Source organism: Hyla sarda, chromosome 9, assembly GCF_029499605.1.
Source record: "Hyla sarda isolate aHylSar1 chromosome 9, aHylSar1.hap1, whole genome shotgun sequence".
NCBI classification, from domain to species: Eukaryota; Metazoa; Chordata; class Amphibia; order Anura; family Hylidae; genus Hyla; species Hyla sarda.
Window position 1 is genome coordinate 22,360,259 of NC_079197.1, and position 23,830 is coordinate 22,384,088.

Consider the following 23,830-nt stretch of genomic DNA (forward strand, 5'->3'; position numbering starts at 1 on the left):
CTCTCTCCCCCCCATGTCACATTTCTCTCTCCCCCCCATGTCACATTTCTCTCTCCCCCCCCATGTCACATTTCTCTCTCCCCCCCATGTCACATTTCTCTCTCCCCCCCATGTCACATTTCTCTCCCCCATGTCACATTTCTCTCCCCCCCCATGTCATATTTCTTTCCCCCCCCTTCATGTCACATTCTCCCCCCTCCATGTCATATTTCCTCTCCCCCTCATGTCACATTTCTCTCTCCCCCCCCCCCCCCATGTCACATTCCCCACAATGTCACATTTCTCCCCCTCCATGTCACATTTCTCCCTCCATGTCATATTTCTTCCCCCCCATGTCACATTTCTCTCTCCCCCCATGTCACATTTCTCTCTCCCCCCCATGTCACATTTCTCTCTCCCCCCCATGTCACATTTCTCTCTCCCCCATGTCACATTTCTCTCTCCCCCCATGTCACATTTCTCTCTCCCCCCCATGTCACATTTCTCTCTCCCCCCCCATGTCACATTTCTCTCTCCCCCCCATGTCACATTTCTCTCTCCCCCCCCATGTCACATTTCTCTCTCCCCCCCATGTCATATTTCTTTCCCCCCCTTCATGTCACATTCTCCCCCCTCATGTCACATTTCACTCTCCCCCCCCCCCCCATGTCACATTCCCCACAATGTCACATTTCTCCCCCTCCATGTCACATTTCTCCCTCCATGTCACATCCCCCCCATTAAAGGAGTAGTCCAGTGGTGATTCAGTGGTGAGCAACTTATCCCCTATCATAAGGATAGGGGATAAGTTGCAGATCGCGGGGGGTCCGACCACTGGGGCCCCCTGCGATCTCCTGTACGGAGCCCCGACAGCCCGCTGGAAGGGGGCGTGTCGACCTCCGCACGAGGCGGCGGCCGACACGCCCCCTCAATACAACTCTATGGCAGAGCCGAAGCGCTGCCTTCGGCAATCTCCGCCTCTGCCATAGAGATGTATTGAGGGGGGCGTGTCGGCGGCCGCCTCGTGCGGGGGTCGACACCCGCTATCTCGGCGGAGAGCCGGGGCCCCGTACAGAGAGATCGCAGGGGGCCCCAGCGGTCGGACCCCCCACGATCTCAAACTTATCCCCTATCCTTAGGATAGGGGATAAGTTTTTCACCACTGGACTACCCCTTTAATGTTGTGCTGAGACATGGAGGAGACATAAAAAAAAAAAAATAAAAAAAAATGATACTTACCTAGTCCCAGTCCTCTGCAGCTCCCGTTCTCTTCCGCGTGGTCCTGGTATCCTGTGCTCCCGACAAGTGCTGGTTTCAGGACCCCTCCCGCCCATCCAATCACTGGCCTGACAGGTGACACCCCCCCGGCCACTGATAAGCCACTGGCTGAGCGTTAAAGGTTCTGAAACCAGCACTTGTCAGGAGCAGAGAGAATATACCAGGACCACACGGAGGAGAACAGGAACTGCGCTAGACCTACGGGGACAGGCCTAGGTGAACATCAGGTTTTTTATGTTTCCCCCGCACCCCTGTTATTACTTCGGGCAGTGTTTCCCAACCAGAGTGCCTCCAGCTATTGCAAAACCACAACTCCCAGCATGCCCGGACAGCCAAAGGCTGTCCGGGCATTCTGGGAGTTGTAGTTTTGCAACAGCTAGAGGCACCCTGGTTGGGAAACACTGATTTAACGTTTAAATTTGCACAAGTTATCGCAAGTTTTCCCAGGGGGCCTTATCGATATATCGCAATTCCCATAACTCGTGATTTGATTGCGATCTATCGTGCAGCCCGATCATATTTCTGGACATTGCCAGTCATTGCCCTCTCTTTCCAGGTTAACAACGGTCCTGAACCCCCCAATGGATTTCATCGCTTCCTGTGTGAACTGCCTGACTGTTTTAGCTACACGAATGCCTGGAAAGGTGCGGAAAGTTTAAGCCTCAAAGATGAAAACACCAAAGTCTTGTTCTAAACTTCACAATAGCTCATTTTAATTGTTCCTATTCCAGGTTTGGACAGATTTGCACCACACAGGATTTCTGCCCTTTGCTTCCAGTTCCTCATCCAGTCACATAATCAGGTACTGATATTAACCCTGCCTGGTCTTTAGCTGCTCACGGTCTCCATTTGTCCTGTAATGCTGCATTTTGCTGTTTTTATTAATTTTTTTAATTTTTTTTCTCTTTTATGATGCAGCACTGAAAATATGAATGCTGGAGGATACGGGACCCTCCTGGGGATCGAGCAGTCCCACGGGGAATATAGCGTCAGCATCTCGTTCCTCCGCCTTGTTACCACATTAGTGAAGGTATGACGATGTGGTTCAGAAGAGAAATGGTTTGTTCCTTAAAAAGTACCTGTCACCAAATAAACTTTTCTAAACTAGCTCAGGCTATGTTCCCTAACTACTCATACCACTCCTCCCACCCTTAGAAAAAAAAATTTAAGAGCTTTAAAAAGCTGTGTATCTTACCATAGTGCAATCTCTCAGCAGGAGAATCACTGAAGCCTGCTGGGGGACCACTTCCGCCCTTAGATGGTTGCAGCACTGTGATGAATAGAAGAGCTCAGGCTCTTTGCAGCTTTCAGTGAGGCTCTGTGTAGCTGTCAATCAAGCTCAGTGCAGAGAAGCACTTCCTGAGTTTGGTCTCCTGCCAGGCCGGGAGGAGACCAAACTTCCTGTATTAATTGCATCAGGGAACAGAGCCACCTAGTGGACATTTTTTTCTATTACATTTTAAACATATTTATGTTCATAATTTTAAAAGCAAGCGAATGGGAAAGCGTCTGCTAATGACACATGGAACACGGTATTAAAAGTTTTATTTGGTGACAGGTACTCTTTAAAATCTTACATATTGCAGGCGGTAATCTTCTTTATCATTCCAGGGTCAGCTTGGCAATATGCAAAGTCAAGGTCTGGTGCCTTGTATTCTGTTTGTGTTGCGAGAAATGCTTCCCAATTACCACAGGTGGCGCTACAACTCCCATGGTGTGAGGGAAAACCTTGGTATGTCATTTTGCCTCTTATACGATGTTTATTTTCACTCTTCTTTTTCCATTGCATATACATAAAGGGGTTATCACAGAGAAATGCAGCCCTTGTCCATATGTTCTAGTGGGATGTACAGTGTATATGAAGGTCAGAGAACCGACAGCTGTACCTCCCCGTACACATGCACACTCAGTCTGCCCAGCAGCTATTCCTCCCTATACACATGCACGCACAGTTCAGATTAGTGTACATGTTCTTAATGGGGTGATGGAGTAAGATGCTGCCAGACTCCTCAAAAGTATATTTTGAAAATTAACGTGCTTGAGCCTTCTTTCCCCACATGACCTCTGTTAAAGGGGTTCTCCGGTGGAAATCATCAACTGGAGCCAGAAGGTTAAACAGGTTTGTAAGTGACTTCCAGTACTTTTTAGCAGCTGTATGCTACAGAGGTAATTCTTTTCTTTTTTTAATTTCTTTTTTGTCTTGTCCACAGTGCTCTCTGCTGACACCTGATGCCCGTATCAGGAACTGCCAGAGCAGGAGAAAATCCCCATAGGAAACCTATGCTGCTCTGGACAGTTCCTGACATGGAAAGAGATGTCAGCAGAGAGCACTGTGGACAAGACAAAAAGAAAAGAATTTCCTTTGTAGCATACAGCTGCTAAAAAGTACTGGGAGGGTAAAGATTTTTTTTTTTTTATAGTAGTCATTTACAAATCTGTAACTTTCTGGCACTAGTTGATTAAAAAAATAAATGTTTTCCACCGGAGTACCCCTTTAAGCAAGTTGGCAATTCCCCATACATATAAAATAGTCAGGCAGGTTTGGATTTCTTTGTTGGGTGTATGGGGGGGAGCCTTTAGTCTTGGACTGATATCCACTTTCATATTAGTTTTATCAACAACTTAGAGCAGTGTTTCCCAACTAGGGTGCCTCCAGATGTTGCAAAACTACAACTCCCAGCATGCCTAGATAGCCTTTGGCTGTCCAGGTATGCTGGGAGTCGTAGTTTTGCAACACCTGGAGGCACCCTGTTGGGAAACCCTGACATAAGGGATTAGAGCTTGACCCTATTAAAGGGGTACTCCTTCGGATTTTTAACCTCTTTAGGACCATGGACGTGTATACACGTCCAATGGCCCTTAACCGGGTATGACGCGGGCTCCCGACTCGAGCCCGCATCATACCAGCCGGCCCCCAGCTGATTCCTGCAGCTGGGGCCCGGCGTTAATAGCCGACATGCGGCGATCGCCACGGGCGGCTATTAACCCTTTAGATCGCCGCTGTCAAAGTTGACAGCGACGTCTTAAGGTGCCTGTATTCAGTCCCTGTTGGTCCAGTGGGGCGGATCGCTCCCCCGCAGCGCGATCTCGGGGGGGGGGGGGGGGGGGGGGGGGGGTTCGGGGCGATCCACTGCTGAGGTAGCCTGAGGGCTTACCTCTCCTCCAGTGCTGGCTCCGGCTCTCTGAATGATACAGCCTGGCAGGGCCAGGCTTTATCATTCGAGCGCAGAGCACGCAGATCACTATGGTTCTATACAACCATAGTGATCTGTATGAGGAATCTAATGATTCCTCCTAAAATTCCCCTAAGGGGACTAAAAGTGTTAAAAAATAAATAAATAAATAAAAAAAAGTTGAAACACACACACATTAACCCCTTCCTTATTAAAAGTTTAAATCACCCCCCTTTTCCCAAATTCCATATAAAAAATATATAAACATAATAAAAATAAACATATGTGGTATCGCCGCGTGCGTAAATGTCCGAGCTATAAAAATATATCATAAATTAAACCGCAGGGTCAATGGCGTACATGCAAAAAAAATTCCAAAGTCCAAAATAGTAAAGTTGATTGCCTGTCTCTTATCTCAGGGTACCTGATCTTGAATCTGATACATGCCATCCTCAACCTCTGCCCGGATATGGATCCACAAAGCAGGTAAATGGCGCCATGCCCAGTCAGTTCCCGCACTCTTTATTTACAGACTGTGATGTGTGTGTGTGTGTGTGTGTATATATATATATATATATATATATATATATATATATATATATTTCCCAAATTATCACCCACAGCTCCCCAAACCTGCAGAGCTTGTGCATCTTCAGTCTGACCAACACCGAGGCGGGACAGGCCGTCATTAACATCATGGGGATCGGAGTGGACACCATCAACGTGGTTATGGCCTCTCAGGCAGGGAGGTGAGTGGAGACATCTCTCATGAATTATTGAGGGAATTTTACTTTATTTTTTATATATATATATATATATATATATATATATATATATATATATACACACACATTATTTTTATTATTTCCATTTTAGTAGTGGAACAGAAGGACAAGGCCAGATGCTAATTCAGACGGTTAAGTTGGCGTTTTCCATAACCAATAATGTCATCCGGTTGAAGCCGCCATCTAGCGGAGTGTCCCCCCTGGAGCAGGCGCTCACACAGCACGGTATGTATGAACTCTCCACATTGTGTACAGATGATGGTGTTATTGGTGGATTATTGTAGTCCGACCTGTGTCTTTATTATCACCAGGAGCTCACGGGAACAACCTCATTGCTGTCCTGGCAAAATATATTTACCATAAATATGATGCTTCATTGCCACGACTGGCTATACAACTGCTCAAACGTCTGGCTACGGTAAGATGATTTTCTTTTTGTATGTTACATTTCTAGCGTTTGCTCTCAAAGGATTTGGAAATGATCTACATCGGTGTCCCCTAAAGTGTGGGCTTCCAGCTGTTGCAAATCTACAACTCCCAGCTTGCCCTGACAGCCTTCGGCTGTCAGGGCATGCTGAGAGTTGTTGTTTTGCAGCAGCTGGAGAACCACGCTTTAGGGGACACTTTTGGATTAAATGGATTTTCATTTGTTATGGATAATAGATATAAAATGATGATCATTCTTCTAAGATGGTGGTTGCATCCTGTAATGCGCACAGAAAATATGATGCAATGCTTAGGTAAAGTAGTCTGCTAACCAATTAGAAAGTTTATACAATGTGCTACGCCCTACTGAAGGACATATACTGCTCAAAAAAATAAAGGGGACACTAAGATAACACATCCTAAATCTGAATGAATTAACTAATCGTATGAAATACTTTCGTCTTTACATAATTGAATTTGCGGACAACAAAATCACACAAAAATTATCAATGTAAATCAAATTTATCAACCCATGGAGGTCTGGATATGGAGTCACACTCAAAATCAAAGTGGAAAACCGCACTACAGGCTGATCCAACTTTATGTAATGTCCTTAAAACAAGTCACAATGAGGCTCAGTAGTGTGTGTGGCCTCCACGTGCCCGTATGACCTCCCTACAACGCCTGGGCATGCTCCTGATGAGGTGGCGGATGGTCTCCTGAGGGATGTCCTCCCAGACCTGGACTAAAGCATCCGCCAACTCCTGGACAGTTTGTGGTGCAACGTGGCGTTGGTGGATGGAGCGAGACATGATGTCCCAGATGTGCTCAATCGTATTCAGATCTGGGGAACAGGTGGGCCAGTCCATAGCATCAAAGCCTTCCTCTTGCAGGAACTGCTGACACTCCAGCCACATAAGGTCTAGCATTGTCTTGCATTAGGAGGAACCCAGGGCCAACCGCACCAGCATATGGTCTCACAAGGGGTCTAAGGATCTCATCTCGGTACCTAATAGCAGTCAGGCTACCTCTGGCAAGCACATGGAGGACTGTGCGGCCCCCCAAAGAAATGCCACCCCACACCATTACTGACCCACTGCCAAAATGGTCATGCTGGAGGATGTTGCAGGCAGGAGAACGTTCTCCACGGCGTCTCCAGACTCTGTCACGTCTATCAGCCAGGAAGCATAGGAACTGAGAATTGGTCTGTGGTCACCACCTGCAGAACCACTCCTTTATTGGGGGTGTCTTGCTAATTTCCTATAATTTCCACCTGTTGTCTGTTCCATTTGCACAACAGTATGTGATATTGATTGTCAATCAGTGTTCTTCCTGAGTGGACAGTGTGATTTCACAGAAGTGTCATTGACTTGGAGTTACATTGTGTTGTTTTATATTGTGTTCTCTTTATATTTTTTAAGCAGTGTATCTTGTGTGTACGCAATACAATAAATCAGAGAACCATTTTGACTCAGTCCTGTGTCAATGTGTTTTTCTCTCCGTGCACGTATTACCTAATTTGGAGCAGGACATCAACCGAGAGCGGTCACTTGGAACGCATCCAAAACACATTTGACCTATCCATTAAATAAGCCATTTATGATTGGTGAAGGTTCAAATCCCAAGCCCCTCGCTCATCAGAATGAGGGGTAGCATTTCTCACAGGAATAAACACCACCCCTTCAATGCAGTACCCTGCAATACGGCAATTTTCATATGAATGTAGCTGTGTCTGTGTACTTCACTCTTATGAGGAGCACTGTGTGAGGTTTTGCAGTAAAGGGAGTTGTTACTACTGTTACGGCTTCTATGCACATCAAAGCCCTATGGCTTCATCAAGGGCCATCAAGAAGAGTAGATTATAGAGATCACATAGTGTCAAAATATTTGTGGTTTTATAAGATGCTTACGAACATTTTAGCCCAGGTACACTTTGCATGTGTTTTTATGATATGCACCTTTTATTGTTTGGTTCATTCAGGTGGCCCCCATGTCGGTGTATGCCTGTCTGGGAAGTGACGCGGCTGCTATCCGGGACGCCTTTCTTAACCGTCTGCAGTGCAGCATAGAGGACATGCAGATAAAGGTCATGATCCTGGAATTCCTCACTGTTGCTGTAGAGACCCAGCCGGGGCTCATTGAACTCTTCCTGAATTTGGAGGTGAAGGATACTAATGGCACAAAGGTGAGGGATGGATGTAACTAACAGCATGCGATGCCGCGCGTCAATATTTCTGTCCTCAGGTGGACGTGAGAAAAAGGATCTGTGTAAAATCGGAGGTTCTGTACAGCCCCATAGACTTCTGGCGATGCCATATGACCTTTCCTTACATCACCAATCATAATGTGGCAACGTGCATGAAGATTCGTTTTTTTCCTGAATGTTTTTGTATAGTCAAAACTTACCTATTTTTTGCCCTATAGGACGCATCGGCATATAAGACGCACCCAATTTATAGGTGCAAAATCTAAAAAAAATAAAGATTTTGAACCTGCGGACCTCCAGATGTTGCAAAACTATAACTCCCAGCATGCCCGGACAGCCGTTGGCTGTCCGGGCATGCTGGGAGTTGTAGTTTTGCAACATCTGGAGGTCCGCAGATTGAAGCCCACTATATAGAAGGTAATACTCACGTGTCCCCGCTGCCCTGAATGTCGCTCCATCGCTGACGCCGTGTCCCCGTCGCTCTTGAACGTCTCTGCTGCCGGCCGGGTATCCTCGCTCTCCGTCGCCGCCATCACGTCGTTGCGCACGTACGCGACGACGTGATGACGAGGAAGGAGAGCGCCGGCCATAGTTCAGGGGATCCCTGAACTAAGAAGACACCGAGGAGGTAGGTAAGGTCCCTCCCGGTGTCCTGTAAGCACTAACCCGGCTATTCAGTCGGGCTGTTCGGGCCCGCCGCCGTGAAATCGCGGCGGTCCCGAACAGCCCGACTGAACAGCTGGGTTAGTGTCACTTTCCCTTCAGACGCGGCGGTCAGCTTTGATCGCCGCGTCTGAAGGGTTAATACAGGGAATCACCGCGATCGGTGATGTCCTGTATTAGCCGCGGGTCCCGGCCGTTGATGGCCGCAGGGACCGCCGCGATAGGGGTGTAATCGCCGTATAAGACGCACCAACTTTTTTTATACAGCGAAAAATACGGTAAATAGAAAAAAAAATTTATGGACATAGTAAAAATAAAAAACAAAGATGGTAAAATCTCACCTATCTCAGTCGTCCTCACTCACCTGCAGTTTGTTAGGGTACATTGCCATCAGTGGTGATGGTCCGCATGATCCTAGCGCCAAAGGATTATGGTGGCAGCCGCTCAGACGTAATCTCTGAGCTGAATTCCTGATCGGAATTCTGTGCAGAGATTCCATAGTGTGAACATGTACCCTAAGAGTGCATCAATCTACTGTTGGTCAGAGCGATTGGCCTGCAGTATAAAACATTGTAACGTTTGCTCTTCGGCAGCTGACAGAAAACTGTTTAATACAATGTAACAAGCCCTGCAGCTGTAGAAGAGAGTCTAGATTAGTACAGGTACTCTAATTGTAAGCAAAGAGGGCTTGGGGCATTAAAGGAGTACTCCGGGATAGGGGATACTTTCAGTTTCTCTTTCCATGTTAAAGATATCTGGCTGCAATTAAAGGAGTACTCCGGGATGTGAAAACTTATCCCCTCTCCTATGGGTAGGGGATAATTTTCAGATCATGGGGGTCCGACCGATGGGATGCCCCCCCCCCCCGGCCGACACGCCCGCTCAGCGAAGCACTATGGGAGAACCGGAGATTGCCAAATGCAGCTCTCTGGCTCTCCCATAAAGATGTATTGAGGGGGCATATCAGCAGCCACTTTGTGCAGTGGTCGGACACGCCCCCTTCCCTCGGCGTGACGGGGACCTGTAAGGGAGATCCCGGCGGCCGGACTCCCGGCGGCCGGACTCCCGGCGGCCGGACTCCCGGCGGCCGGACTCCCGGCGGCCGGACTCCCGGCGGCCGGACTCCCGGCGGCCGGACTCCCGGCGGCCGGACTCCCGGCGGCCGGACTCCCGGCGGCCGGACTCCCGGCGGCCGGACTCCCGGCGGCCGGACTCCCGGCGGCCGGACTCCCGGCGGCCGGACTCCCGGCGGCCGGACTCCCGGCGGCCGGACTCCCGGCGGCCGGACTCCCGGCGGCCGGACTCCCGGCGGCCGGACTCCCGGCGGCCGGACTCCCGGCGGCCGGACTCCCGGCGGCCGGACTCCCCCTGCGATCTGAAACTTAGCCCCTATCCTTAGGCTAGGGGGTAAGATTTCATATCCCGGAGTAGTCCTTTAATTGCAGCCAGAGATCTTAAATATGGAAAGGGAAGCTGAAACAAAGTGTAGCAGAAAGTTACAGAATTCACTGTTAAGGTGGCATTGAAAACTTTTGTTGATCTGCATCTCCTCAATTCTGTATGTCATGCAGGAGTATAGTCTGGGCCAATGGAGCTGCCTGCAGGTTGTCCTGGACCTAATAGACCTCCAGAAATCTGACCGGTTTTGGTGCACACCTCAGCTACACCGCTCCGCCATCGCTTTTCTACATGCCTTATGGCAGGATCGTCGCGACAGTGCAATGACCGTCCTAAGAATCAAGTAAGTGATACGGTTCAAGTCTCCCTGTCCTATAGAAATGTCAAAAATTGGGATCGATTGGGGTTTGGGTGTTGATACCTCAACATATCGGTAAATAGAGCCGGGAGATGCACTTGCCTAAGCTTTTCTCTCACTGCGATCGCCATCCTGCTGCAAGAGACACTGCATAGACTTACAATGGAGACAGTCTCCTGCAGTGAGACAGAAAAGGCAACGATTCGGAGAGAGAAGTTCTTAGATGAGCACCAAACCCCCAAGTGATCAAAACTTTTGACATGTCCTTATGACAGTGTTTCCCAACCAGGGTGCATCCAGCTGTTGCAAAACTACAACTTCCAGCATGCCCGGACAGCCTTCGGCTGTCCGGGCATGCTGGGAGTTGTAGTTTTGCAACAGCAGGAGGTACCCTGGTTAGGAAAGACTGCTGTAGGACATGTCTTTAGTTTTTTAAAGTGACAGCGCCCACGTAAGTATCATGTGTTAGCGTGGGAACAAGTAAGGTGAAGGTCGCTGACTTTTTATTTTTTTTTATTTTTTATTCTTCTCTAGGCCCAATTTCTGGGAGAACCTGACAGCTCCTCTCTTTGGGACTCTTGTGCCCCCCTCAGAATCTTCGGATGTGAGTATATTATAAGAATGTATTGTATACAGTGATGTGACATGCCCCTGACTTACATATATGCCATGCTTTTACAGCTCAGCGTGCTGGAGACCTGCGCTTTCATCATGAGAATTATCTGCCTGGAGATCTACTACGCGGTTCAGTAAGTCAGTCTGGTGCTGTGCAAATTATAAGAGGCGCTGACATGTCTGGTAAATACTTAAAGGAGTACTGCAGTGTTAGACACTTATCCCCTGTACGCAGGATAGGGGATAAGTGTATGATCGCTGGGGGTCCGACCGCTGGCACCCCCCCGCGATCTCCCGTACGAGGATCCGGCATTGCTGCTGCTAATGTGCGTGTTTACGACCTCACTTAGGTCAACGACACGTCCCCTTCCATACAGCTCTATGGGAGATTCACGAACACTGCATCTCCGCCTCTTCCATAGAGATACATGGAGGGGGCTACGGATGACACGTCTTCTGCACGGGACAGCAGCAACACAGCTGGGGCCCCGTACAGGAGATTGTGGGGGGGGGTCCCAGGGTTCGGATCCTACGGATAGGTGTCTAACACTGCAGATGTCCTTTTAAAATAGCAATTCTAAAGCTTCAAGCTTTGCATTTTGCCGTTGAGGCTTCTGAAAATGCCAGAGAAGATTGACAAGTGAGTTTTGCAACAGCGGGAGGTACCCTGGTTGGGAAACACTGCTATAGGACATGTCTTTAGTTTTTTTTTAAGTGACAGTGCCTACGTAAGTATCATGTGTTAGCGTGGGAACAAGTAAGGTAAAGGTCGCTGATTTTTTTTTTTTATTTATTTTTTACTCTTCTTCTCTAGGCCCAATTTCTGGGAGAACCTGACAGCTTATTAGAAAATCCCCATTTCTTGTCCTATCACATGTGTAGGAACATTGATAAGGGGAATGGTAGCACCTAGTTGTCAATTTAGAAGAGGAAGAACAGTACAAAATGTGATTTAGGAGAAAGTATTTCCTACAATGGACGTGCCCAGGAAATGCAGAGATATCCTACTAAAGGAGAACCCCAGGATATGAAAACTTATCCCCTATCATTTAGAGTAGGGGATAAGTTTTCATATCTCGGAGTACTCCTTTACGATTTACTGCAATGTTCTTTTGCTCCTTGTCCTCTTTACTCCATGTTTCTCATTCTTTGCAGTGGTTCTCTGGATAAGTCTCTGAAGAGCATTCTGGAGAAGTTCTCCAAGGACGGACGCTTCACTTACTGGTCAAACTACATGCAGTCACTGGTGCTGCGGGTGGCGGAGACAGAAGGCAGCTGCAGTTCACTCACGGAGTACCAGATGCTGCTGTCAGCCTGGCGGGTGCTGCTCATCATTTCCACGCATTATGTACGTACATAGATATCACTTTCTTATGGGTTTAGTCACCAAATGCTATTAGATTTATCTACTGTGTAGGTAGTTTTGGAAGGGTTCTCTCCTGAAGACAACACCTATCCAAATGTCCCATTAGAGCTTAAAGGGGTACTCTGCTGCTCAGCGTTTGGAAGAAACTGTTCCGAAAGCTGGCGCCAGGCGCTTGTGATGTCATAGCCCCACCCCCGTGCCGTCATGCCCCGTCCCCTCAATGCAAGTCTATCCCATAGACTTGCATTGAGGCAGCAGAGCGTGACATCATGAGGGGGCGGGGCTATGACGTCACTAGCTCCCGGCTCCAGCATTCGGAACAGTTTCTTCCAAACGCTGAACAGCGGAGTACCCCTTTAAGGATGTCAGAGGGAGTTACTCCATCTATGAGAAGCTCTTCCCATCTGATGGATTTGACCCATTATTGTACAGTGCTCCCTCAAGTTACAAGTATGACCATTGTATGTTGAACCCATTGTATGTTGAGTCCTGAACACCTGGTTATTGGCTCTGAAGCCCCACAGTGTCATCCAAAAATAGGAAAAAGTAGAAAAATAAGTAGATAACTAATATAGATAAAGCAAATCCTTACATATAAAAGTAAAAAAGATCTGCTGGGAGCTGTAATCACTGTCTATGTAGAGGACAGGAGCTTCTTCAGGGTCCTTTACAGTACAGAGTGTCCTAAAAAGTAATGGAGCCGCCCTCACCTGGTGTCCAAAGGAGCAGCTAACTCTGGTACAGGTAACGAGTACAGAACATGTAATTCCTCCCTGTACTGTAGGGGGTGCTACCAGACATCAGTCAGTGCATACACTTCAGTAATACAGGTAAAGAGTAGTACAGAACATGTAATACCTCTGTGTACTGTAGGGGGCGCTACCAGACATCAGTCAGTGCATACACTTCAGTAATACAGGTAAAGAGTAGTACAGAACATGTAATACCTCCCTGTACTGTAGGGGGCGCTACCAGACACCAGTCAGTGCATGCACTTCAGTAATACAGGTAAAGAGTAGTACAGAACATGTAATACCTCCCTGTACTGTAGGGGGCGCTACCAGACACCAGTTAGTGCATACACTTCAGTAATGCAGGGGTTTTACCAGTGAAATTCCCATTCTGAATGGAAAGTTCTTTCAGTCATTGACGGTATCACAGATCTGGACTGTCTGTACATTGTATGTTGAGTCTAGTTTCACATTACAATGAAAAGAACATTGTATACTGAAAATATTGTAACCTGAGGCCATTGTAAGTTGAGGGATCACTGTATTACATGGATTCCATCAGAATGATCCTCTTGTTAAAAGGGTACTCCGGTGGAAAACTCTTTATTTTATTTATTTATTTTTAAATAACTAGTGCCAGAAAGTTAAACAGATGTGTAAATTACTTCTAATAAAAAATCTTAATCCTTCCAGTACTTATTAGCTGCTGAATACTACAGAGGAAATTATTTTCTGTTTGGAACACAGAGTTCTCTGCTGAATCACGAGCACAGTGCTCTCTGCTGACATCGCTGTCCATTTTAAGAACTTTCCAGAGTAGGAGAAAATCCCCATAGAAAACATGCTGCTCTGGACAGTTCCTAAAATGGACAGAGATGTCAGCAGAGAGCACTGTGTTCCAAAAAGAAAATAATTTCCTCTGTAGTATTCAGCAGCTCATAAGTACTGGAAGGCTTAAGATTTTTTAATAGAAGAAATTTACAAATCTGTTTAACTTTCTGGCACCAGTTGATAAAAAATTTTTTTTCCACCAGAGGACCCCTTTAAAACCTGTCCTGACCCAGGTACACAAGAAAGAGCTCTGAAACATTGTAAAAAAAAACCTACCCCTCAGTTTATGTCCCAGACAGATCTTCAGCCTCTGAATGCTTTTTCAGCCGTACATAGGAAGTTGCCAAACCTTTTATTGTGCAGTTAGCTTAGCTTTATTTAAAGGGATAGTCTCCTTAGGACAACGCCCGGTCATATCCTTTATAGACAGCAGGTGATGCCCTCAGTTCTGAGTGTGCCCCTATATGAGATCAGGAGCTCTTTGATTCCTTTTAGCCCTTCTTTGCCCCTAATCTTGCATGTTATCCTATTAGAGTGGTGTTTTCCAACCAGGGTGCCTCCAGCTGTTGTAATAGTACAACTCCCAGCATGCTGGGAGTTGCAGTTTTGCAACAGCTGGAGGCACCCTGGTTGGGAAACACGGTATTAGAGTGAACACTGACTTTTATGTTATATGGCGGCTTAATCTCTGCTTGTTTTTATCTTGATTTTCCATGACAGGCGGACGTAATGCTCCTGACAGACGTGAAAGTAAAGCAGGCACTTTTCCAGGACATCTTGTCTGGAACAGAAATTTTGGTAACTATCTTGCTGGCAGACGTGAGCCCTGCCCTCTTTTAGTGGCGAATGCTGTAACATGAGGCTGACTACATACTATCTACAATATGGCATCAATCTGGCTAGAAATAACACAAATCTTTATAGTTCCAGGTCCCCAGTTCGGCCCCTTGTCTGCAGCTCGGCTTTATGCTCTGTACTCTGATGATGATTTTACTCCGACGCTGGAAGAAGTAAGTCTGCTCCTCAATATTCTGTTTTATAATAACATTACTGTGTTATTTGGACTGTAAGACACTCAAAAGTGCAACGTTGGAGACTCTAGATGTTATGTCTGTCTTGGTCTGTGTTCACACACAGCCACTTGATTTGGTTGTGTTTTAAGTGATTTATTCCCCGGTCAGGGAATAGTTAAAGCCTTTGACTTTCTATCCAATAGATCTTAGGGTGTGGCTATTTAAGATCAGCTCAGTCTAGCTTCTGGGCTGGTGATTACATATACATCTTGTTAGCTGCTAACATGCTGCTATGGAGCTCTTGGTGAAACACTCTATCACACTATCTCTGTTTTAGCATGCACCTTACATTTATCTTTGACATGTCCTGGGCTTTTACCTGTGGTTAGATAGCATGCTCATAGTAGATTTTAATCTGTGTTTGTATAGTCTGTTTTAGGATTTGTATGTCCTTTCCGCTATGTATCTGTTCACACTGTTTTCTCTTGTATCTGTTTTCTGTGTTTCTATAACTAGGCATCCCTGTTACATATCCATGGGGACTCCGTGTCTACTGGAGGTTTTCTGAGGGATTGCGATTATTCCTGTTTAGCTATAGATCCCTGTTACCGGTCCATGGGGACTTTTTGTCTACTGGAGGTTCTGGGGGATTATGCTATATTCCTGTCTGTTCCTGGAGTCTGTTTAGACTCACCCGTTTTCCTGTCTGGTGTTTTGAACTCTATTTGTTTGTTCGTTCTTGAGTTGAGATCCTTGGAGTTTTTGTACATGCACTGATCATAGAGTACATGATCACTTAGCTAGTGTTTTCCTCTGTGCTTAAACATTGGTCTATAGTGTCCTCTGAACCTAATACTATAGAGTTCTATGTTCCTGTTATGTTTCTGGCTTGTGACCGACTATTTATTTGTATGTATTTTTAAGGTCACTGCACTTTAGCTCAGGGAGGGACCGGTGCCAAGTTGTCGATCCACAGTGTTATCATAGATATTAAAGGGGTATTCCAGGAATAAATAAAAAAACTTGCCTTTTTTCTTTCAAATACAGCGCCCTCCTTGTCTCTACTTTTGGGTGTGGTATTACAACTTGGCTCCATTCACTTCAATGGAACTGAGCTGCAGAACCACAGAGTAGAAATGTACAACAAAAAGAGAAACAGAAACACAGCCGCACATCCGCCATTTGTATTTTGTTCTATTTGCTTCTCAGCATAACTTCAAAAACTAACAGGTTGTTATTATACATTTTGATCAAAAAGTACAAAGCCCACTCGCCACGTCAAGGCCATTTTTATAGTAACCCCAGTTGGGGTGTTTCAAGCATCTGGCCGTCACTTGTTGACTTATTGTCAGTACTTTCTGTTGCTAACAGCGAACTCAATTCACCCGAGAACATCCTCAAGTCTCTGGCAAGAATCCTAGATGGGGTCCTGCAGGCCGATAAACAGCAAATGGAGAAGGCTAAAGCGCGAGTCTTCTCCTCCCTGATCTGTGTCTTGGAGATGAAACAGATGAAAGGTAAGACAAGTCCGATAAGAATAAAAGGACTCTTCAAGAGGTTCCCCAATATTAGGAATGATGGGTACGCCAGGACTTCATGACCGGTGGGTTCCTCAGAATGGGGAGAGGCTTTGGTGGTATTTAAGCAGGTGTTCCTGGCCTAAATTTATATAAATATACATATGTTATGCTTGACCTGTTATGCTATGGGCTCCAACTTGGTCCCTCCAATTGTGGGAAAGGAGATCGGTCAGTGGTCTTGCTTACACGTGGTCCTCTACATTGTCATGTGAGAGGTAGGAAAGAGCTGAGCACCATATGTAGACACATTCAAGATGGTAATACCCCTTTAAAAAGTACCTGTCATGATCTTTTTAAATTTTACAATCCTCCCAGTTCACTGCCCCCATCATGATAAACCGCCCCAACTGGTGCCAGAAAGTTATACAGATATGTAAATGAATTCTATATAAAAGTCTTAATCCTTCCAGTACTTATCAGCTGCAGTTTCTGGCTTGTGACCGAAGGAAGTTGTGACCAGAGGAAGTTGTGTAGTTGTTTCCAGTCTGACCACAGTGCTCTCTGCTGACACCTTTGTCCGTGTCAGGAACTGTCCAGAGTAGGAAGACAGTTCCGGACATGGACAGAGGTGGCAGCAAGAGAGCACTGTAGTCTGACTGGAAACAACTACACATCATCCTCTGGAGCATACAGGAGCTGATAAGTACTGGAAGGATTAAGATTTTTATATAGAAGTAATTTACAAATCTGTTTTAACTTTCTGGCACCAGTTGATCTGAAAACATTTGTTTTTCCACCGGAGTACCCCAAAAATATGTAGTAATCTTTATTGAAACTTACATATATAGAAAGCCGCTATCAAAGTACAGCTGCACCAGAATGAATCCCTATTGGCCAGCCGGCCGTTACGGCCGGCTGGCCGATAGGGATTCATTCAGGTACAGCTGTACTTCAATAACTGCTTTTAAAGGGGTACTCCACTGGAAAACATTTTGTTTTTTAAATCAACGGGTGCCATTAAATTAAACAAATTTGTAAATTACTTCTATTAAAAAAAAAATCTTAATCCTTCCAGTACTTATCAGCTGCTGTATTCTCCACAGGAAGTTATTTTCTTTTTTTAATTTCCTTTCTGTCTGACCACAGTGCTCTCTGCTGACACCTCTGTCCATTTTAGGAACTGTCCAGAGTACAAGCAAATCCCCATAGCAAACCTCTCCTGCTCTGGACAGTTCCTGATCATTTCTTTTTTTCCCATCACATCTTGCAGTTTCTAAGGTTCATCTTGATAAAATCGATGTTTGTCTTCGCAGCCAGCAGTATCCCCCAGTACCAGCAGCTGGTCCTCAGCGTCTGTGAGAATCTACAGGAAGAGGTGATGTCGCTTATAAATGAGACCCGCCATGGACTGACAACTGGGGAAGGAGCGGAGGACAAGGACAGCATGGAAACTGATGATCTGCCCAGAACCAGGCACAAAGACCAACGTGATACGGTGAGAGGCGAGACCCCTCTGAGGAATGATAAACTAGTGCAGAGAGGAAATGGAGATCCCCCATAGGTATTCTCCTGCCAGGTACATGGATGGGCAGGGACACTTGAGCCCCTGCCCTAGAATGTCCTCCCTGATTCGGACCTCTGTGGGGTTAATGCGGGTCCCATTCAGCTGACATGACTGCTGGATGTCCCCTACCTCAGGAATTGTGTGTTAAAATATGTAAGGCTTTCACAAACCTTTTTTAATTAGCCGTGCCCCCCCCTGCCCCCTTTTTTTGTTTCTACTGGAGCCTCTGCCCCCCAAAATATCTGCGCACGTCCCTGTGGATAGATATTAACATGTTACCTCTTTACCTGGATTAAAGGGGTATTTCGGAATTATTTTTTTTCTCGGTTGCTTCATTGGGGGACACAGGAGACCATGGGTATATGCTGCTGACACTAGACAAAAAAAATCTCCGCCTCCCAGCAAGATAGAGCTACTCAGGTTTAGCTTAGTGTCAGTAGGAGGCAGAGTTCTCCAGACCTGGTCTTTTCATTTCTTATTTTCTAGTTCAATATGTCTAGTTAGGTTCTTTTTCCTTTGTTGTTTTTTCTAGGTTGGGCGACAGGAGCATGGCGCTGCCTGATCTCCCATATGCGACAAAGGGGCACGGTGCAAAGAGTATGGGCTGTTAACCCCTTATTGCCAGTGCCTGGCGGAGTACCCAGAGTCTGGGTCCCCCTCGTGCCCCTGCATTCCTCGCTATTACAGCTTGGCGTGATGCAGCGTGGACATAAGCTGGCTGAAGCCGCCCTGGGTGAGTATGTACATTCCTCCGCCCCCCCCCCCCCTTCCTGTGTGGGGTGTCCAATGGCTGTGTCCCTGCTGGTACAAGGTAAATTCTACAGAAGCGGCGACCACCTTACCAATGCCATGGGTGGTGTAAGGTTGCTCTTCAGTGGTATTTGGCTCTGAAGGGCTCCTAGATAGAGGTAAGTTGCTGGTTTGGCAAAACTGAAGCCCTGGTTCAAGCCCTCTGGTGTGTAATCACCTTAACTGGCAGCTCCGGTACTTCACATTAATTGGACGTCCATGCTATGATGGCTTCTTTCACATCGGCGGATCTGGTACCCTGCTAATAGTATGATGGGCCCTGTGGAGTGACCCTGCTCATTCACTGGACAGTTGGACAGGTATGGCACCTGCTGTAGCTCTCGCAGCCAGCGCACTCCCCCCCTTCTTTAGAGGGGCAGGTTTGCGGAGTTCCTGCACTGGCCACTACAGCCATTTCACTCCCACCTTCCTGGGTTTAGTGGATTCCGGCTTTGGCTAGTCCAGGATTCTCCTCTGCTCCAGCTGGTTCCTCCGTTACATTCTCTCTTTCATGGAGGGAGTCTTGCTACCTACTACCGTTGCCTGCATTGGCTAATGCTGTCATTGCATTTCTTCTTTTCTGTATTGACTGTCTTAGAAGATCCCTCCTATGGCGAGTTCAACCATCTTGTTAACCTCTTCAGTTGCCGTCTTTGGGGTAGCTTGGTGGGCTGCCTGTTTTCAGCCATTTCACTTCTTTCCTAGAGGGAGTTCTGCAGGTCTTGTACGGTTCCTGTTTGTGTTCTTGCAGCCGTCGTCATTCTGCCTCCTAGTCCAGAATGGTTTATGCCTTGGTTCCTATCCTTCCCCTCCTATCCGTCCTACTCCCCATTGGAGTCTTGCGGGATTTGGTCTAGTTACCGCTGTTGCTGTGCTGGGGTTAACCTTGCCTTTCTTCTTGGCACTGCTAGGGTGGTTCCCACCTTGCCACCCTCCCCTTCTTTTTTCAGGGTAGGGTGCTGAAGAATAAATAGTCCTGCGTGCGAATTGACAAGCTTTAGGCTTTAGCGGACAAACTTAACAAGCCACTTCCAGGAATCCAAGAGTAAATTTAATGCACACCAAAAAGGTTAAATACAGGCATGGAGTAAATAGTGTACAAAGAAAGAGTTCCTTACATAAAATGATTGAAGATAGAAAAGTTCATATCTCCTGGTCCTTGAGAATTCCTTTGTGTGTAGGAGAGATGGCTTCAGTTGTGTGGCCGGCAGAGGGAATGTTGTTGTTCTTCCTTTCGGTACCTGCCTCGTGTTAACCCATCTACTAGGTTCAAATGGCCTTCTTATATACTATTAGCTTTGGCCTCATTGGATACATAACAAGTCCTTAAATGTATGGATTCCATTTCAGCTTATGTGGTAATGCGGCCAACCTACAAATATGGTCTTAGGTTGTTTCTCCCTAGCTAGTGACTATAGAATATAGCTGACACCACTAAGTTGTATATTTGGAGCACTTCACGTGGTTACATGTCAGCCATCTTGACTTTCACTAACCTTCAGTATATATAAGATACAAAGTGATCTCTTATCAATGATTACATATGGTCTTATGTTAGGGGTAAGTAAGTTTTGTTAAATATGTTAATTATGATATTACAGGTGCTGGCAATCCTGATGTGGTTCCTAATCTGGTTACCCTATCCCTCAGGGGTTGCACTCTCCTTCGGGGTAGCTCTTGCTTCTTACTTGGAGTGTCTTAGGACCCTCCTCCTCGTAGCTCTTCTGGGTGGGCTTCCTGTGGCTCCCTGAGGTTCCGCGGCTGTCTCGATGGCGGCATGTCATTCCTCCCTCTGGGTGTGTGTCTGTTGTTCCGTGCTTGGACGACTGTCTTGGTGGGCGTCCAGAACATGTCTTCTGTTGTTACGCCTTACTGCTTCAGCTGGACTGACACCGTGGCTGGGTCCCCTCTGTCTCCCTCTCTGTAACTATTTTTCTGGGCTGTTTCCTTACAGAGTCATCCAGACTGTTCTGACTGTTGGGATTCGCTGCTTGTTCGGCCTTGTCTGTCCTCTCGTCCCTTGTATTGGAAGGGGCTGGGCAGCACGGGAAGCTCAGTGGTAGCGGTGGTTGTTTCTCTGCCTGCCATTCCCCCGTAGGGTCTATCACTTCCTCCTTGGAGGTTCCAGACTTGTTCATACCCTCTCCCTCGATATTCTGCCCTTTCAGCACCCTCTTGCTGCTCCGGGGTTTCCGGACAGCTCTTCCCTCTTTACCGGCCTGTTTACCTCCCTCCATCTCCCTATTCAGCCATGCGGACCTCGTGGCCGAGGGCTTTTCGGTCAGTCTGGTTGGCCCTGTCTGGCCAATGCGCACTTCTTGGGGTGTAGTCCTCCCATTGCACACTTTTCTCTGCCCTTCAAGGTGATACTGAGTGTTCTTTGTGTTTTTCTTTCCACCAGATTTCTCGCAGGTTGGCAATGAGCCTGTGGTTTTTGTAGCTTGGCCTCTCAGTTTGGGTGCTCGGCGGCGGGCTCCATGCTTTAGTCTTCTTCGGGCCAGATCGCCCTTTAGTTCAGGCCTGGATGTGGATCTTGCTCTGTATCTCTCTTCTTTGCCAGCAGCTTCTGGTTTGCATCCTTCTTGCCCTCTGCTGTGTGTGCTCAGCTTCCTTCTTATTGTCTTCTCCCTCCTCGGCTTCAGCCCTGCTGTTGCAGCTGGCCTCCTGGTGGGGCTCTCTCTTCATGCCTTCCGGCTCGTTTCTATCCTAGGAGCTGGTGTTTTCTTGCCACATTCTCTTGCTTAGAAGAATCTCTGATTGGGGTTCTCCTGGCGCTTTCTCTTCCTCGTTTTGGTCAGGCCCGCCGGTCCTGCGTCTTATATATTTTCTTGGTAGGTGGTTTCCGCTCCTTTCAGGTCGTACTCCGCCTGGCAGGCCTCCGGGGCGGCCATTTATTTCCGTTCTTAGTCAGTTGTCGGACCACAGTCTCTGCACGATTCCTCCCTTTTGGGTCCTGGCTGTCCCCTCATGTTTTCTGGGGGTTTCTGGGGTGGTTGTTTTCCGGATTCCTCTGGGTCTTGTCCACTTTTTTCTCCTAAGAGATATGGCTCAGTCTCTGGCCTGACCTGCCCTTTTCTGGTGGTTGTTTTCCTCACCCCAGGGACTGCTTTGGTACATCCCATGGTCTCCTGTGTCCCCCAATGAAGCGACCGAGAATGGGAGATTTTATTTTTTACTCACCGTAAAATCTCTTTCTCGTAGCCTTCATTGGGGGACACATCACCCACCCATTTACGGTTCCTGGTCAGGTTGTCTGTTGTTCCTTTCTGGTGTCCTTCAGACTTATCTCCTTTGTTCTTTGGTTTCTCCTACTGCTTTGTGACACAACTGATTAGCTCTGTGGGCGGGTATATCCTGCTGGGAGGAGCCAACTTTTTTTTTGCCTAGTGTCAGCGCCTCCTAGTGGCAGCAGCAGAATACCCATGGTCTCCTGTGTCCCACAATGAAGGCTACAATTAAGAGATTTTACGGTGACAACAAAAAAAAAATCTCCTTATGTGACTATGCTGCAGGGGCTGTAAAGTTAGTGTAGTTCATTATATAGTGTCTGTACCTGTGTTTCGATGGTGGTCTTGCAATTCTTATGCAATCTTTGCCCTAGATGTTCATTTTTAGCAGCTTACAAAATTAGTGTTGTCTTAGGTTTTCCCAGGTAGCAGTGTGGCCTGAGACATTACATCACTAGTCAGGTGTTGAAAGAGAGCATGTCTGTGCTATAATGGGTGGAGCGACCGCTGGGTGGGAAGGAGATCATTCTCCAAAGTGCTGCAGGGAATTGTAGTTTCAAGCACAGCATGGAAGGGAGCCTAGCTGTGCTGCACTGGGTGGGGTGGCTGAGTTTTGAAGGAGATCAGTCAACTAGAAACAAGGGATCCTGGGCATTGTTATTGGAGGTAGGGCACAAAAACTGGAAATAGCCAGCAGCGTGATGGCGGACACAGGACACTGCCACTTACCACTAACACAAGCACAGATTCTTGGTAAGCATGTCCATTACTGGCTGACAGGTAATTAGTAAAGTCACCTTGTGTGTTACCATATATACTGTCCTTTATACTGTACTACATAGTATTTCCCTATTCTGGTCGTAAGCTGTGTTTTCGTCTCTGTACAGGTCTGTGTGCTGGCATTACACTTGGCCAAAGAGCTGTGCCAAGCCGACGAAGATGGAGACCAGTGGCTACAGGTCATCCGGCAGCTGCCTGTGTTGCCCATGCTGTTCAGTGCCCTGGAGATCAGCCTCAGGGGCAAACAGAACCTCCATTTCTGTGAAGCTTCTTTTCACCTCTTGTTCACTTTGGCTAAAACACACCAGGTAAGTTCACTTTGGCCATCAAAGACTGTGCCATGGGAAATGCCACAGTTACCTGCAGGGGCACAGGCAGATATGCGCCATCTGGTGCCATTCAGATTTCTCTGCCTGAGTCTGGAATGGCTGAAAGTTCTGCTCAATATTCACTAAGTGCTATGAACCTATGAAGAGGTTGTCTTTCCAACCTATCCACAGAATAGATAATAAATTATCCGGGGATCTGACCTCTGGGACCCCTTGCAGTCATGAGATGGGTTCCCTAATCTGTCAGTAACGGTACTTCGTTATCTCTGATGGCAGTTTCTATAGACCAGAGTTTCCTAACCAGGGTGCCTCCAGCTGTTGCAAAACTACAACTCCCAGCATGCCTGGACAGCCGAAGACCCATTTAAGCTTTCTTAAATGCCACCTTTCACATTATGGGGAAGATTTATCCAAACCTTCCCAACAGAATAGTTGCCCATAGCAACAAGATTGCTTTTTTTTAACTCCTTAAGGACCCATGACATACCGGTACGTCATGAGTCCGCTCCCGTTCTAAAACGCGGGGCCACGGCGCGTTGAACGCTGCGTCTAAAGTGAAAGTAAATCATTGCCGGTAAGCTCAGGGGGCTGTTCGGGATGTCTGCAGCGAAATCGCCGAATCCCGAACAGCTGTGACACAGCAGGAGGATCCCCTACCTGCCACTTGGTGTCCGATCGCCGAATGACTGCTCAGTGCCTGAGATCCAGGCATGAGGACTCAAGTGGCAGAATCATTGATCTCTGGTTTCCTATGAGAAACCATTGATCAGTGTAAAAGATCAGTGTGTGCAGTGTTATA

At 47.0% G+C, this 23,830-nt stretch overlaps 1 protein-coding gene across 2 annotated transcripts in view; it reads left to right on the plus strand.

Annotated features, from left to right (window-relative positions):
* The window catches only part of NUP188 (nucleoporin 188), a 57,518-nt gene that overhangs the window by 21,038 nt on the left and 12,650 nt on the right, over positions 1–23,830 (plus strand). For both annotated transcript variants that reach the window (XM_056538170.1, XM_056538169.1), the window contains exons 18-35: positions 1,814–1,901; positions 1,989–2,059; positions 2,176–2,287; positions 2,869–2,989; positions 4,850–4,916; positions 5,054–5,179; positions 5,307–5,440; positions 5,527–5,633; positions 7,623–7,826; positions 10,082–10,251; positions 10,801–10,870; positions 10,948–11,015; positions 12,037–12,229; positions 14,530–14,607; positions 14,734–14,819; positions 16,194–16,339; positions 17,656–17,837; positions 22,810–23,010. In XM_056538170.1, the coding sequence (XP_056394145.1) occupies positions 1,814–1,901; positions 1,989–2,059; positions 2,176–2,287; positions 2,869–2,989; positions 4,850–4,916; positions 5,054–5,179; positions 5,307–5,440; positions 5,527–5,633; positions 7,623–7,826; positions 10,082–10,251; positions 10,801–10,870; positions 10,948–11,015; positions 12,037–12,229; positions 14,530–14,607; positions 14,734–14,819; positions 16,194–16,339; positions 17,656–17,837; positions 22,810–23,010 (2,224 nt within the window). The remainder of the gene's footprint in view (positions 1–1,813; positions 1,902–1,988; positions 2,060–2,175; positions 2,288–2,868; positions 2,990–4,849; positions 4,917–5,053; positions 5,180–5,306; positions 5,441–5,526; positions 5,634–7,622; positions 7,827–10,081; positions 10,252–10,800; positions 10,871–10,947; positions 11,016–12,036; positions 12,230–14,529; positions 14,608–14,733; positions 14,820–16,193; positions 16,340–17,655; positions 17,838–22,809; positions 23,011–23,830) is intronic.